We start from the raw sequence: 15473 nt of genomic DNA on the forward strand, positions 1-15473 counted from the left end.
TAGTTGACGTCAAAATACCACAGTTAGCTACTACAGATATTACTACAACAACGCTGAGGTAACTATAGCCACCACGTGTCATAGAGATTTAACACAATTACAGGTGGATTCTGTAAGCTTCTAATACTGTTTAAAGAAAATAAAAGATGTATTAATAATTGTATTAATTATTATTGGGCGTAAACCAGGGTACAATTTTACAAAGGTACACATAACAGCTGGTTCACAGTTAATTAATGGTGCCTCTCCCTGAATAATAAAAAGTACATTTTTTGTTTTTATAAATTGTATTATTATTATATTATCATAATCGATTACACTAACTTCTCCAGGCTCTGTTCGTTATAAATTATGATTATAGCAGGTGTTTAAAAATTCCACGATTGTACTCGAACAGCGCTCTCTACAGGTCATAGTATTATTTCATGATAGTATAACAATAATGAAAGCTTTCCCCATTATGATTGGATGAGCTATTATTATGATTTTTAAACAATATGATAAATACAGTAATACAATAATAATTCGATTTAAGAGAGCGGAGAGACTTTTAATGTGGGACTTTTATTTTGGCACGTTGGATTTTCTGCATGTGTTTGAATCTAAGTTTGTCCGGTAGATGGAGTGGTTAAACAACACAATGTTTTAGAGCCATTATAAAATTACAAGATATATTTTCAAGATGCCAAAAAGTATCAAGGTAATTTTAATCAGGAATTGAGATAATCGTGAGAGGAAAAAAAAAACACCCATTGGGTCAATTTGCTATCTTAAAAAAGTTCAATAATTTATATAAAGATAAAAAACCAAGCTTCCATTTGCAATTAAATCGACTATATTTAATTTAAAATGGCATTCATACACATACACAAATCATACACATTCACATAACATTACAGTCATTGCAATGACTATACAATCATCACTGGTACAGTATGTCTATTACTACATGAGCACAGAGGAGGGAGCTTCTGCCCCTGTGCCTTTCTGTCTATGCTAGGGGTGCTGTGTCTTTGCATGTCTCTCCATATGGGGTCCCTCAGTTCCAGGACCAGATAAAAACAAAAACAAAAAAAAAAACAACCAAACAAAAAAAAACAGTCATAGTTCCCAGTGGCTCTGGGTATTCTTTCCGTGCAGCAAGCCTTCTCCTAACAATGCACTGTGTTTCAGCCTCGAATTAGATCACAAAGTCTCTAAAGATTTTTTCATCATGGTTCAAGAAGAAATGTTGCGTGACTGAGCTGTCATTGAGCACATGATCTTGAATACTAATGCTAATGTCACCATTACTACTCGCACTAAAACTGATAATACGTATATTAATCCTAGTTTATCATGTTTTGTCAAAATTGCAACAAGTTCTAATGAGGCTGGCACTGCAGGATCTTGCAAAACTGCTGATTAAATATTTACAGCTAGGCTGTTTCATAGTCTAGTAACTTTACTGAGAAGCAGAAACAGTGAGCTATTGATTACGTGTGGGTGGAGAAATAGATGCAATTGAGGTGAAGTGGATTCAGTTAGAATGAATGATGGTTTGTATGAGATGATCTATAGTGAAACAAAAGCCAGTCTGTTTCATCATTGACTGGTCCATAATACCAAGCGATTGATTGAAAAAATGATTGATATCCCATTGTGAAGTTCAAATGTGCTGTTTGGTGAAGGGAGAAGTGAAGCATATCTGTCATCCAGCAAAGCATATCAGTAATGCAGGCTTGTCTCAACTGCTTTAAAAGTCTGCATGAAACGGAAGTTACGATAGTCTTTTCTTCCCTGTTGTAAAGTATATCCAAGTGAAACATCACTTTAGAACTAGTAGCAAAGACAGCTTGGGCTGCTTCAATAAAGTAATTTAGTGTATTATGAAAGAGAAAGAGCATGTGAGTACCTGCGTCAGAGATTTCATTCTCTAGGTCAAGAGAACTTACAGAAGGTAACTTGCAGTGAAGCCGCTGAAAAAATTCCCACCACTAACACACAGACCGTTTCTCAAGATCAGGTACGCCAATATTATTTATATAAAAAATATTTTTTATTGGACAATATTTAATGAACAATAACATCCATTATACAAGAATAAGAAGTTTGTACAATAGCAAACAGGCAAGCAAACAATTCAGTCAAAAGTACGAAGGTTAAAAAAAATATTAAGTTATAAAAATGATCCAAAATAAATTTTTGAGCAAGAACATAACCAGCTAGTATTTAAAATCTCCTTACTATAGCCTGATTCACAACGGTAAGCTTGTAAAAAAAAAAAAAAAAAACAGTACTAGTGGGTTTCCGCGTGAAATTTAAGCATGTAGTCGTTCATTCGTTATTTTGGTTTACTTCCAAGATGTAGAATCTGTGATTCCGAAGTACAGTATCCACACCGATGTGGTGACTGACAGCTAGGGCTGGGCGATATATCGCATGCGATTGTCACGCGCATTTCGTCAGTAAAGCCGGTTCCCTGATTACCGCTAAATCGCCATCAGCTGCTTTCAAATGGAGCGCCATTTAATAGACAGAACCGTAGATCATTGACAAACTACGCAATATCGCGTTCATTATCGCAGATGAATCGCCTTCGATAATGAACGCGATACTGCGTAGCTTGTCAGTGAACTACGGCTCTGTCTATTAAATGGCGCTCCATTTGAAAGCAGGTGATGGCGACTTAGCGGTAATCAGGGATCCGGCTTTACTGACGAAATGCATGCGATATATCGCCCAGCCCTACTGACAGCAAACAATCATTAGATTAATCCGCACTGAGGATCCATGCTGATGCACAACCCATGTAAAGTTGATAATTCCACAAATAACTGCAATTGCAGGTTTCAAACAGAGATGGCGACAAAGAGGCAGAACTTATGGACTGCAGCTTTAACTTTGCCCTCAGTCAAAACTATTTGATCAGGAACAAATAATAGATTTGTAATATCATTTACACAAACTACATTGCATTTACATATGTGGTCACCAAATACTGCTAGATGAAAATATTACTGCCTCAAACCGAGGAGCCAGATGCTACCAGGGCTACCAAGTTACTAAAGCATTGTGGGACCAGATATTATATATTCTAATATTAGCCTGCTAGATTCTAAGCAGAGGGATGGTAAATATCGCCAGATGCTAATATTACTGGGTCGCCAGCCAAGGCATGGAGGGATGGCCACTTGTGTCAGGCCAACTCAAGGAACTCTAGAAATTTGGCAGTAAATAGTGCGAATAAAGTTTCAGATTAATTTGCACTATTTACATATTCCTGTTCATGTCTTCTTCTGTGACCTGAAACAAACAAACAGAAATCAAGGTTATAGTCTACATACATTACAATTAGAAGAAAACATTTTTAAATGAAAATGAAAAGAGAATATATCTACAAAATCATTTGTAGCTGATCTCAGTACCTTAAAGGTGTAAAAAATAGATTTTGAAAAATGCTGTTAGACATTGTTGATATTTGAAATCAACCCAAACAGACCCACCCCTCTCTTCATTGCTCCGCCTCCAAAACTCACGCTCCAATCCTAACCATCCTGCTCCGAGTTGGTCTCAAACCCCGGCCTGATCGCTGCCTGCTGGCATGTGAGGCGAATGCACTAACAATGACGCTAAACACCGCATTCTCATCAGTGTACAGTAGTTTAACTGCAAAACTCTCACTGTCTGGCCACTGTTACACACGCAATGTGAGAGTGGATGTCTGTTTATCACAGCTGATGTGCAACAAAATAATGATACAGGAAAAATAAAGCGCAGTTGATGAGCGAACGAAAGGAAGCACAAAAAATGAACATACAGTACACAAGAGTAAATACAAAGTGTTCGTTGTTAGCTGCTCCAGACACTCAAACCCAGTGTTACTCACATTTGAAGCGGTTTCAAAGCAGCCTCCATTTAGCTCTCTCCAGCGCTGGAAAGCTTTTCTAATATAAACACGGTCCTGAAGCGCTTGCCCAGTCATAAACCTTCATTCCAGTGATATTCTTTTGAGCTCTTTTGTATTGTGTCCCATCTCTCGTTCTGCAGTTTTTTATTTTTTTTTATTTTCAAATCTCCCTCTTGCTCGTTCTCTCTCCTTACCGTCATACGCCCCTAATGCTGATTGATTACACGTTTATTGTTGGTGTTGGCCCGACTAACTTCCAAACAGTGTTTTTGAAATTCTACTGAGTCCACCTTTAAACGATTCATGCAGAAGTATTTTCCTCAAATCAGTCTGTTGTCTTGGGTTTTCCTGCAGGAGGGATCGAATCAGGTGGCAGCACTCTGTGCAGAACGATGAAAGAGAGTCAAGATTATTACCTTAAACTTTGTATTAAAGGGTTAGTTCACCCCAAAATGAAAATTCTGTCATTAATTAATCACCCTAGAGATTTTCAGAGGGAGGGGTTTGTCTTGTCGTTTGCTCACAGCTGAGAAAAGGCTTGTTTTTTTTTTTTTTTCTTCATTTTTGAGTCTAGGTATGACTTCCACCTCATAGAGGACCTTACTCTCCTGAAGAATACAAAAACTCCTCCACATAGACATAGAAGTGTCTAGAAAGTGCAGAGATTTTAACATTTGGCTCTATCCGTTTTTTTCTCTCTCCATTTTCTCCATCATTATACCCCTCCAATTTAGCAAGAGATGTTATTCTACTGCCCCCTACTGGTAGATACACACCACACATTTGTACATGCTGTAGTGTACATGTTTGTCTACAAACACACAAATAAATATAACTGGGTGATATCTTTGTTACAATAATAGGCTATATGACATCTTTAAGACAACAATGTTTTAACACAGAGAAGTCGAATTTACAAATTGGAAACTCAAAATTTAGATGAGATGTGATGTTGGAAGGGACACTTAAAGGGATAGTTCACCCAAAAATGATAATTCTGTCATCATTTATTCACCCTCAAGTTGTTCCAAGCCTGTATGAATTTCTTAATTTTGTTGAACACAAAAGAAGATATTTTGAAGAATGTCGGTAACACTGTTCCCATAAATGACAAAATCTCAACCATAATTATCAAACATAAAATGGAAATAAATAAGTCATTTTTAAAATCGAACAAATTAACAGACATATTTAAAACTGAATAGGCTATTTTAATGTTTAAAATAGTTAAATAAAATAATAAATCACTTTGAATTGAAAAATAAATTGACATTTAAATCGGTTTAATTCATGTTTTAAAATATAATTAAATAAAACAATAAAAAAGCTAGATGCACATTTTAAAACGTAAAAAAAGAAGCCAGTTCCGTTTCCTTGTCCATTTGCTGATTGCCTTCTTTCTTGTTTTTTTTTTTTTGGGCTATAAGCACCATTTATTTATCTATTCCAAGGATATAAACAGAGCCATCTCTACATCGCTCTGGATAAACACCTCAAGTTTTCCTGAAGTTTCCTAGCAACCGCAGACGCCGAGTTGTCACTGCCTGTGGAAATTTTACCTCAGCTCCGCAGCGATAAAAGTGCGACTGTTGTAATGGACATTTTATCCGAAGCAAAGTCTAAACCACTTTCCACTCTGTCAGTATTCAGCTTTATACCACCCAGAAGGACAGAGGCCAAAGAAATGCGTTATTTCAACTGCAGCCCCAAGGTAAGATGTATTGCTCATTTTGGCAGCTTTCTTTTTTTAAAGCAACAACAACAACAACTGAATGCCGTTGCATTAATACAAAATATCAATATCAAGTGGAATTTGCAAACAAATGATGCTGGAAATTATGTACAGTAATATTTTGGTAGCCTTTATCTGCTTAAAATGAATATACCTGGTTCCTGTAACGTATTTTTATTTAGCTCTTTCTTTAAATGGCTTTAGGTTTTGTTATCTAATGCAGAGGTTTTCAATCTTTTAGATGCCATTGAGCCCCAAATGTGATCACCCTGGTGCAAGAGCCCCCATCCTAAAATCAATTAAAGTTTATTTTAATAACATTTATTTTATTCAATATTTATTTAGCTTAGTCTTATTTTTTCTAGACTTTTCCACAGACCCCCTAGCACTCCTTTGCGGCCTCCTTGGGCCCCGTACTCCACTTTGAAAACCACTGATCTACTGCAATGACATTCATACATTTTTAATTACATTTCAGATGTCTACATACCTTTTGGGTACATCACCTTCTGATATCATTGTACCAAGTTGATTCTGTACATTTATGTACATATTTAAAAAAAAAAAAAATTTTTTAAAACTGATTTCATCAATTTCCTCATACTACAGGCCCCTGAGAGGTCTCTATATGACTGTTTACATCAGAGCACTGAGGGCTATGATAACAAACTCCACCGAGATGACAGAGAGCACGCCAAATCCCGGGGCCTGGACATCTTCAGTGAGGTGCGTTTTCCTTAACTCCACAGCGATCCATCCATGTCAGCTCATGCATTGTGTGTTGTTCTTAAACAATGCTCACTAGAGGAACCCATTCTAGATTTGATCCCTATACGTTTCATCTCAACCTCCCATCTTAGGAATCATCAAGACAAACACCTGTTCTGTCCTCATCAGTGTATGGCCAACATTCTCCACTACAGTACGACTCAGGGAGGAGCTTTGCTCGTGTTGCTCACATTCGTTCTGATTTCTACAGCAAGAATGGAATCACCTGGACTGTGGAGGAAGGCTATGGATCTGTGACACCCGTCTAAACGTGTCTCTTACGTATGGTCACATCTGTCAGCGCACATTACAGTCAGTGTCAAAACAAATTTCTGTGCATGTATTGTACTGTTTATCTGCTACAAGCACAGCAGATTGTTACTAACATTTATACAGTATATATATATATATATATATTAAACATAAGAATGCTTTTGGCTTTTGATGTTATAGGGTGAATTAAAAATTGTCAACAACATGCTCATGTCATGCTTAAAAATCAAAAGAATACAAAATGAGAAATGATATGTTGCCCCAACACACACACACAAATCAAAAGAACACACACACACACACACGCACACACACAAAATCAAAAGAATACAAAATGAGAAATGATATGTTGCCCCAACACACACACACACACACACACACACACACACAATGATTTCAAGTGAACCATCAATGCCAATATAGAACCTTTATTTTTAAGAGTGTAGTTCGCCAGTACCAAATGCATTAACATCGCCATATCCATTAATTTGCTAGAACTATTCAAAGATAGTTTTTTTTTTTTTTTTTTCTCCAATTATTTCTTGTTATTCAAATGATTTAATAGTTTTAATATGGAAAAGTATTATAGTATTATTAATATTATAATTAATATCCTCCTGAGACCCAGCAATGGAGTTTTTTTCTCTGTAGAGGACATTATATTTTTAGCAAATTTCTTTGAGACCATATAAGCCTCAGTTTTAAGTCTGGATGTCATGTAAAGAGCACATTCAGGGCTTTTCAGAGATACCAAATGTTTGAAAACCCTGATTTACATTACATTAAATTCAGGCACTAGTATGCATACATTTTCTAACATTTTCTAAACATCTTTTCCCTACATTAATCTCATATCTGTTTTACAGAGGACAAGTAAATAGTCTGGAACCTTAAAATTGACTGATATACTGAATATAAAAAACATTATTTTCACATTATAGGCCCTCTTTACATAGTAATGTGAGTGTGTGTTTGTGTGTGTGTGTGTGTGGGGGGGGGGTATAATCAGTACTAATTATCAGTAATTATCATGAAAATATAGAGTATAACAAAATATACAGAAAAAATCATGAAAAAAGTCACAATGCAAAATATAGTAATTGTCCTAAAATGCAACAATGTTTATGCAAAATACATCATCATCATCCATATTTCTCTTTGACTTGTTTCTGTTTATTTATTTTTATGTGATTTAAACACATTTCCCATGAAACCTACCACAAATTCATAGACAGACACTTTGACGTTATATATATAAATTTTAATGGATAACAAAATGATAGCATCAAAACATGGCCACCTTTGTAAATTATCTTTATTTTACAAAAACGTCCGCTGCTTTAAATTATGGATTGAGCAACACACAATTACAAGTTTGGGTTACACAGAGCCTCTGAGCCATCCATTACTTATAAAGCAATGCAAATAATCTAGTGTATGTGGTGCAAACAGAATGCTGTAGAGCTCCACTATAATAGGCCAAAGTTATATTAAACTGTACATGTTTTTAACCATTACCAGGTCAACGACTGACTGGTGTGTGACTGAGGTTCAAGGCATTACATTCCCTTGTGATAAAGATCGTGTCATCTCAGTGTGAACAAAGAAGGTTTTGAGATCCCCCTTGCCCTTCACATTGATGATCCCACGACAGGAACACATATAGCCCAGCGTCTGTAAGATCTGACTCGTCTCCTCAGTGATCTGGGAAAGGAAGCACGCTAGATGTGATCCACTGAAAAACCATTAATAATTCACAAGGCATGCAAATGACATACAAAGTAGGTCAGAACAAGAATCTACCTGTATTTTTCCAAGCACCCCTGTGCTTTCCATCCTACTGGCTACATTTACACTGTTCCCCCAGATATCGTACTGTGGTTTCTGTGCTCCGATTACTCCTGCAATAACTGGACCATGGTTTATTCCTTGAGAGAGAGAGAGAGAGAGAGAGAGAGAGAGGCCGGAAACATTTGAAACGCCCTGAATGTGTGATAAAGTCTGTACCACAATCTATTATGAGACTCCTTGCCAATTACCAAAGGCAAACAAAACGTTGTTGGGTGTGAAAGCACTGATGGGACTTACTTACCCACTCGCAGTTTGAAGTCATTAAAGGAATGTTTGTTGATGACATCAAGCTTCCCCACCAAAGCAAAAGCAAACTCCACCATTGTTCCAATGTGCATGTACTGCCGGTCATGGTCCTTCAGAATAAGAACAGGAAACTATCATTGCACTTGTTTGAAATTCAGTATTGACTACACCCTTAGACTCTCAAGCGACACACCCCAAGCACAAATCAAGCTTTTTTTTTAGCACCCCAATGAATCCAGTATAATATTTACAAAAACAATAGTTTTGTACCAAATGCAAGAACTCAAAATTGTACCTGGGCGAACTCTAGTCCAGGGGTCACATTCAGCCCAGTTGCAGCCATGTATGTGCTGCCAATAGTTTTGATCTTCTCCACTCCACTAAATTTGGGTTTTGACAGCAACTGTTGAGAAAAAAAAAAAAGAAATCATTAAGTTTGGAGTCAAAGTTTTGGGAAAGAAATAATTGGAGAAAAAAAAAAAAACTATCTTTGAATAGTTCTAGCAAATTAATGGATATGGCGATGTTAATGCATTTGGTACTGGCGAACTACACTCTTAAAAATAAAGGTTCTATATTGGCATTGATGGTTCACTTGAAGAACCTTTAACATCCAGATCTTTCCATTACATATTAGTGGAAAAATGTTCTTTAGATTATTAAAATGTTCTGTGGTTATTTAAAGAACTGTTCACTGAAAGATTCTTTGGGGGACCCAAAATGGTTCCCTTTTGAGGGGAACATGGCATTGACCCTATGGAAACACTTCCATGTGAGCCGGTGTCTGAAGTACATGTCTCAACGCACCAATCTGATTGGCTGAAGGGGGCTGACTGTCAGCATTGCTCCAATCCAATCTAGCAAGCAAGCTCTAATCCAAAAAGTCCTGACTCCTTCGGGCCCCAGTCCCTAAGAGTATACCCTCCTAGAGGGAGTCTGGTTACACCATTACATTGTGTGCCAGACTTTCTTCAGGGTTCTCAGGGGGGCGTCTACACCTATCCCTCCACCCTTTGTGACACCCTTGGTGTTTTCTACAGCGAAACTGTAGAAAAAAAAAAGATTCCTTTGTCCTTTGACTTTGCAGCAGTGTGGCATCTTCTGCCCAGTGTTTCTCAGTGGGTCTTGAATACTATAAGAAAAGGCTACGGATTTCAGTTAGCTTCCCGTAGTTTCTGAGGATGAGAATTTTTTTTGAGCAAGAGCTCCACTTCTTGCTGAAAGGGGCCACAGAACATGTACCCCTCCCAGAGAGAGAGGCACACTTCTACAGTCAGAACTTCACTGTACCCAAAAAGGACAGGGTGCTGCATCTGATTTTAGATCTGAAAGGCTTAAACCATACTCTTCGGACATACAGGTTCAAGATCCTTACTCAAACTCATAGTGTCACAAATCCAATCCAAGGATTGGTTTGTGACGATAGATCTAAAGGACACCTACTTTCACATCGAGATTCTGACAAAACACAGGAAGTTTCTCAGGTTTGCTTTCAGGAGTGAAACTTACCAATATGGAATATTTACGACTTTGGAAGAAACCAGGGTTCCTCAACAGAGGCCTGGATTTAGGGGCATGTTGCTATCACAAGTCTCTCCTGACCAACGCCTCTCTCAAGGCATGGGGTGCAGTTCTTGATGGCCGACCAGCCAGTGGCCTGTGGGAGGACCCATACCTCTCTTGGCACATAAATTGCCTTGAGATTCCTAAACTTCCTTTGGCTCCTCAGCCCATCACTTTGCAGGCTTTATTTCCTCCACTTCATGAGATGCCAGAGGAGGAGAGCCTTCACCGGTTGTGTCCAGTCTGTACTTTTGAGGATCTACATCCTTAATCTAGTGGTGTAAATCCTGTCAGCTCCTAGTATGCTTTGGTGGTCGCAATAGAGGTAACGCAGCGTATGTCGAACTGGATTACAGATGCTATCACCGTCCCCTACAAGGTGCATGGGGTGACTTTGCCTCTAGGGGTCAGGGCCCTTTCCACTAGGAGTGTAGCGTCTTCTAGAGCTATCGTGAAGGGTGCACCTTTACAAGATGTTGGATGGTCGAAAATCTCCTTTTGGAAATGTAGATCCGCTACTGCTGCTGCTGAGCAAGTGTGGACTTGCTATTGCCAACAAATACACAGACACGCAGCTGTAAGCATGTAAGATATGCTGTTGCTACATGAATAGGCACACAAAAATCCTGTACCAGATCTAGGCAGGTGGAACCGGGGGAGGCAGAAGGTTTCAGAGGAACTCTGATAACATGCTGCAGGATCAGCTTAAGGCAAACACTGAACCAGACTGTTGAGCATAATGAGCAAGCAATCTCAATGACTGCAGAACCAGCGGAGGCAATCAGCTTGTGCCATGTAGCAAATTATGTGATAGCTAAAACAAACATTTATCTGTAGCATTCAAAATGAAAACTAGCATGATTTCATTCATATAGGTAAAACTTTGTGGCCATTATTTGATCCGCTGTTAAAACCCGCCTCCTTAGTTACTGTTACTATGTAAAGCTTTAGAATTAGCACTTGTTCTGGTATTAAAGTATTATATTATTGCTCTTATCTCAAAAGCCAGACTTTTGACCAGTGTGATCCATTTTCAGCTTACTCTAGCCAAGAACCGCCCACTTAAACTGGAATAGACTGTCTAACCATCATGTAAAGCAGCCACAGTTCATTTTGTTTTTATGTGCCATTTACAGGTGGATTTATCTGAACCTGATGATACCAAAATGACCATTTTTTTTCTAAGGCAGAATTTTTCTCAGTCAAAGTTTTAGTGTTTTAACACTGTAATGTGTTATTTTTAGATAATTTCTGAAATATTCTGTTTAAAACTATCCAAACACAAGTAGGTGTACATTACATAAGATCAACTGTTTGTCTGGCAGGATGTCAGTACTGTTTTTAAGGCAGGACTTAGGGAAGGATCAGTTATCACAGGTGGCATTATATTCACAAATACTTACTGTAAGTTTAACTTTGCACAGTGCCTATGAAACTGAAATCAAAATATGGATGTGCCTGAGAGTGTACCTCATCAAAATCTGCTATAATCTCATTGAGGAGCCTGAGACACTCCAACCCCTCCTTATTAACGTCAGATTCTGTGTAAAATTCCTTGAAGTCTGGGATGGACGCGAACATCACACACACCAGATCGTATGACTGATGGTAGAGGTCCTATCAAAAATACAGCATTCAAAAATATATAATTGGTGATGAATATCACTAATGAACCATTTATTATATATGATATTATATTATATGAAAAGTTAATATATTTGGAAAATTCAAGTCGTTTGAACGCCACTCACCTCATTCTTCCAGTTACGCCCCAGGAAATGTTCCGCCACATGGGCAGGTAGAACGTTCTCCAAAAGCACCCGGTTCAGGTTCTCCATGGTTTCAATCTCCTCACACTCCTTCTTAAACTTGTTCCTCCAAAGGAAGTCTAACCTACAGTAATATTCATTCTGTTACAAGAGGACACAGAGGTAAAGAGATGGTACACATCTGATCACCGTATATGGCTTTCAAGATGACAAAGAAAGCATAATCATATGCACACAAGGACATTTCATCTTATATATTTATGGATTTTTCTTGCACAAAGGGTCGCTATCATGAAAAATTGCTTCAATTTTCTCTGAGTTGCTGCTTTGTGTATCAGCAGACATTCACCACAGATTTCTTGAATCAAATGGCACCTTGAAAGGCATTAGGTATGCACTGATAGTCACTCTCACTGAGTCTATATTTGCTTTTGCTTATTTTTCATTGCTTTGGAGAAAAAAAAAAAAAATTTGTCCCCGGCTAACCTATCACCTGATCAGCCCGAACTCCGCATTACTTATAAATGAATTCACCTAACTGCACATTTCAAATACAGAGTTCATCAGACAGACCTATTATCTAGGGATAAACAGTCTCTCGAAACAGAATTAAAAGCACACACTGAAAAAATGAAGTCTGACTGACAGCTAACCTGCAGAGATTTTGAAAAGGCTTCAATTCAGACTGAAAACATACAATACTTTTCATTATTGTGCTATGAAAAAAAAAATAAAAAATCTTATAGTGGTATTTATTAAAAGCTTTTTGAAGGGAAGCTTTATGCTATTGTACAGCCAGATGCTGATGAGAGCTGATAATAACTGAAGCCATGGAAATTGATAATGCATTTGTACTGCCACAATACTTTGAGCTTAATCATAAAATGAAAAAAAAAAACGCATCTTAGGCTGACGAGTTGACGTCTGATGTTTCAAGATTAGGCTAATATCTATTGTCATTGGATAACTGTTGAATGACCTTGATTAATTAAAAGAAAGTTATGTTACATACTGTACAAGTTAACGATGCACTTACAAAGGAAGTCTATGGAAGCATTCTGGAGGCTTAAAAAGCAGAAATGTGAAGCTTAAATTAAAGTGAGTTGTTATATTATTTATATAAATTCAATTATTTTGTTATATGTGGATCACTGGATCTCATTACAAATAACTCATCTCTTTAGATGAACTTCTCAAAAACAAAGAGATTGTATGATAACGAGAGAGACTCACCTGCCTCGCCAGCACAAGCAAAGTGACGAAGAAAATGAACAATGACACAGAGCCCATGGTCTTCAAATCTTTAAGAACACCTGGCCTGAGGGGGAACAGACAGAAATATAAAATGTAAAGGTCAAAGAAGACACAAAAGAGGCAAAACTATTGTGTGTAGAGTAGGACACAGACTTCGTAGCAACACTTTGTTGGTCTATTCAGATTCATAATGTCATAATGTTTAATGGCAGCTGCCTATTTGACCAATTGCTTAATCTTACTCCATTCATATGACAGCATGAATAGGAAAAATCAATAAAAGAAACAAAGAAAGAACAATAAACATGACAGAAATACATTTTTTTCCTTTCAAATGTTTCTCATCCTTCACAGTCATCCAAAAAAGACTAATCCACATAAAGCCTGCCATCTCAGCAGCAGCACCTGTCACTTATAATCCCTGGAGATATTGAGAGTCCTTCTGGAAAAAAATTGCCACCACAGTTCACAAATCTATCTGTGGCACAATTCCTTATTCCTTCATTCTGTGTGTGTGTGTGTGCAGTGCCTCCTAAAAGTAAATGAACACTTAACAGACACTTCAGAAATGCCACTACATTAGATATTATTAGATAAATAAATATTAAATAAATATTAAACCATGTGGCATCTACAAATAAATGACGCTAGAATTTTTTTCTGAGAACTTTTTGGGGCCATTGTATATGGGAGTATATGGGAATCAAGTACCGGTTCGGTTGCTGGGTACTGTAGAGGGCGGTGCTGTAATCATCCAGTATGGAGGCGTGTGTCTGGAGAATGATGATATTATAACCCACTACAGCGGCAAGCATAATTATCATCTTCAGCTCATAGTTTATCCTCAGGAACACGGAGCATGAGATCAATCCCAGAATGCAGCTGTAGATAAAATACTGCCGGGGCAGAGACAGAGCCAGTTAGATTCACATCTGTACATTCATCAGGATCTCTATGTAACAATCTGTATGTAATCTCTATGAACTTTCAATATTTAAATGCTAAGAATTTAATAGTGGAACACTATTTAAACAAACATAAATATATTCATAAATATCATATGTCTCCTGAAATATTACAAAAAATGGATGATCCTAAGAAAAGCTGAAAAAAAAAAAAAAAGGATTATAAAGACCAAGATTCTTATTTCCTAACCAATGTAACATTCTAGGAAAATGCCCGAGGATGTAATTTCATATAAACACTTCATATAGTTCTCATAACAATTTTTTTCCAGTATATTTTTCAGCTGTGAAATATCATTACAGAGTGGCCATACATAATCATGCACAGTATAAAGTGACTTATTATATAGTGACACAAGAGTGAGACTAATTGGCTTCTCATGATTCATCACAAGTATGTCAAAGACACTGAGAACTTTTTATTTTGAAACCCACATCTCAGCAAAGGATTTACAATATTTGTTTTTTCATGTGGGACTGTAAATAAAAGGTTATTCAGTAAACACATTTTTTTTTTCTGAGAAGCTAATTACTGAGATTTGTGGGCAAAAGGCATGAGATAAGTTTTTTTGCAACTTACTGGCAAGTAGAACTTAGTGGTCTGACCATATGGACCATCCATACTGCTGTTGGAATTGTTGAGAGAAGTCGGTGCTACCATTGTATCTTCGTCTAAGAAGAACTTAAAACCCAACAGATGGAGAAAAAACAAATTTTAGAGCATTTCAGCAGAAAGACACCACCACTCTTAGCAAAACACATCTGTTGCATTGTGTAACAAATATGTTTCATAGAAGTTCATGACACTTTTCAAAATTCAACAAAAACCAATGAGCTGCAAGCAGATGGGAAAAGCAGAGAAGATGAAAAATTGCCAACTTTGGCAGAGTAAAAGCTTCTATGGATACAGTTTTTGTCTAGTTGGTGCAGGATTTAACTGAAAAGATGCTTAAATGTTTAAAGCACGTTAATCTGTGGTGTATGTGACAAACAAACACTTAAATTCAGTGGCCGAAAACATTCTTCGAATTAAAAATGCATGAATGTCACTGCTATATAACAAGATATCAATGCTTTAACAAGCCCAGATGAGCAGCTTAACATTTGATCTTATATGTGTGAAACCTTAAAAATCCCAAGTATTCAGTCACATTACTCTTGGG

The 15473-nt window shown here is 37.2% G+C and overlaps 2 protein-coding genes across 4 annotated transcripts in view; one reads left to right on the forward strand and one right to left on the reverse strand.

The window, feature by feature from the left end:
* Positions 1-5315: 5315 nt before the first annotated feature.
* Positions 5316-7626, forward strand: lg9h5orf49 (linkage group 9 C5orf49 homolog). Its single transcript, XM_048201213.1, has 3 exons — positions 5316-5600; positions 6231-6347; positions 6482-7626. The coding sequence occupies exons 1-3, from the start codon at positions 5484-5486 to the stop codon at positions 6656-6658; spliced, it is 411 nt and encodes a 136-aa protein (XP_048057170.1). The 5' UTR covers positions 5316-5483; the 3' UTR covers positions 6659-7626.
* A 187-nt stretch (positions 7627-7813) lies between these two features.
* adcy2b (adenylate cyclase 2b (brain)) overlaps positions 7814-15473 on the reverse strand; it is a 99628-nt gene continuing 91968 nt past the window's right edge. For all 3 annotated transcript variants that reach the window (XM_048201209.1, XM_048201208.1, XM_048201207.1), the window contains exons 17-25: positions 14891-14992; positions 14057-14241; positions 13325-13409; positions 12074-12232; positions 11793-11939; positions 9055-9162; positions 8755-8869; positions 8466-8590; positions 7814-8366 (exon numbers count right to left, since the gene is read on the reverse strand). In XM_048201209.1, the coding sequence (XP_048057166.1) occupies positions 8214-8366; positions 8466-8590; positions 8755-8869; positions 9055-9162; positions 11793-11939; positions 12074-12232; positions 13325-13409; positions 14057-14241; positions 14891-14992 (1179 nt within the window). In that variant the 3' untranslated portion in view covers positions 7814-8213. The remainder of the gene's footprint in view (positions 8367-8465; positions 8591-8754; positions 8870-9054; positions 9163-11792; positions 11940-12073; positions 12233-13324; positions 13410-14056; positions 14242-14890; positions 14993-15473) is intronic.

This window comes from Megalobrama amblycephala, linkage group LG9 (assembly GCF_018812025.1).
Source record: "Megalobrama amblycephala isolate DHTTF-2021 linkage group LG9, ASM1881202v1, whole genome shotgun sequence".
In the NCBI taxonomy this organism is placed as follows: Eukaryota; Metazoa; Chordata; class Actinopteri; order Cypriniformes; family Xenocyprididae; genus Megalobrama; species Megalobrama amblycephala.

Bases quoted from the DNA above. Each gene is read 5' to 3' on its own strand.
- lg9h5orf49 (XM_048201213.1), top strand. From the start codon at position 5,484: ATGGACATTTTATCCGAAGCAAAGTCTAAACCACTTTCCACTCTGTCA. The intron at 5,601-6,230 runs GTAAGATGTATT...CTCATACTACAG, and splicing joins ATTTCAACTGCAGCCCCAAG to GCCCCTGAGAGGTCTCTATA. The intron at 6,348-6,481 runs GTGCGTTTTCCT...CTCCCATCTTAG, and splicing joins GCCTGGACATCTTCAGTGAG to GAATCATCAAGACAAACACC.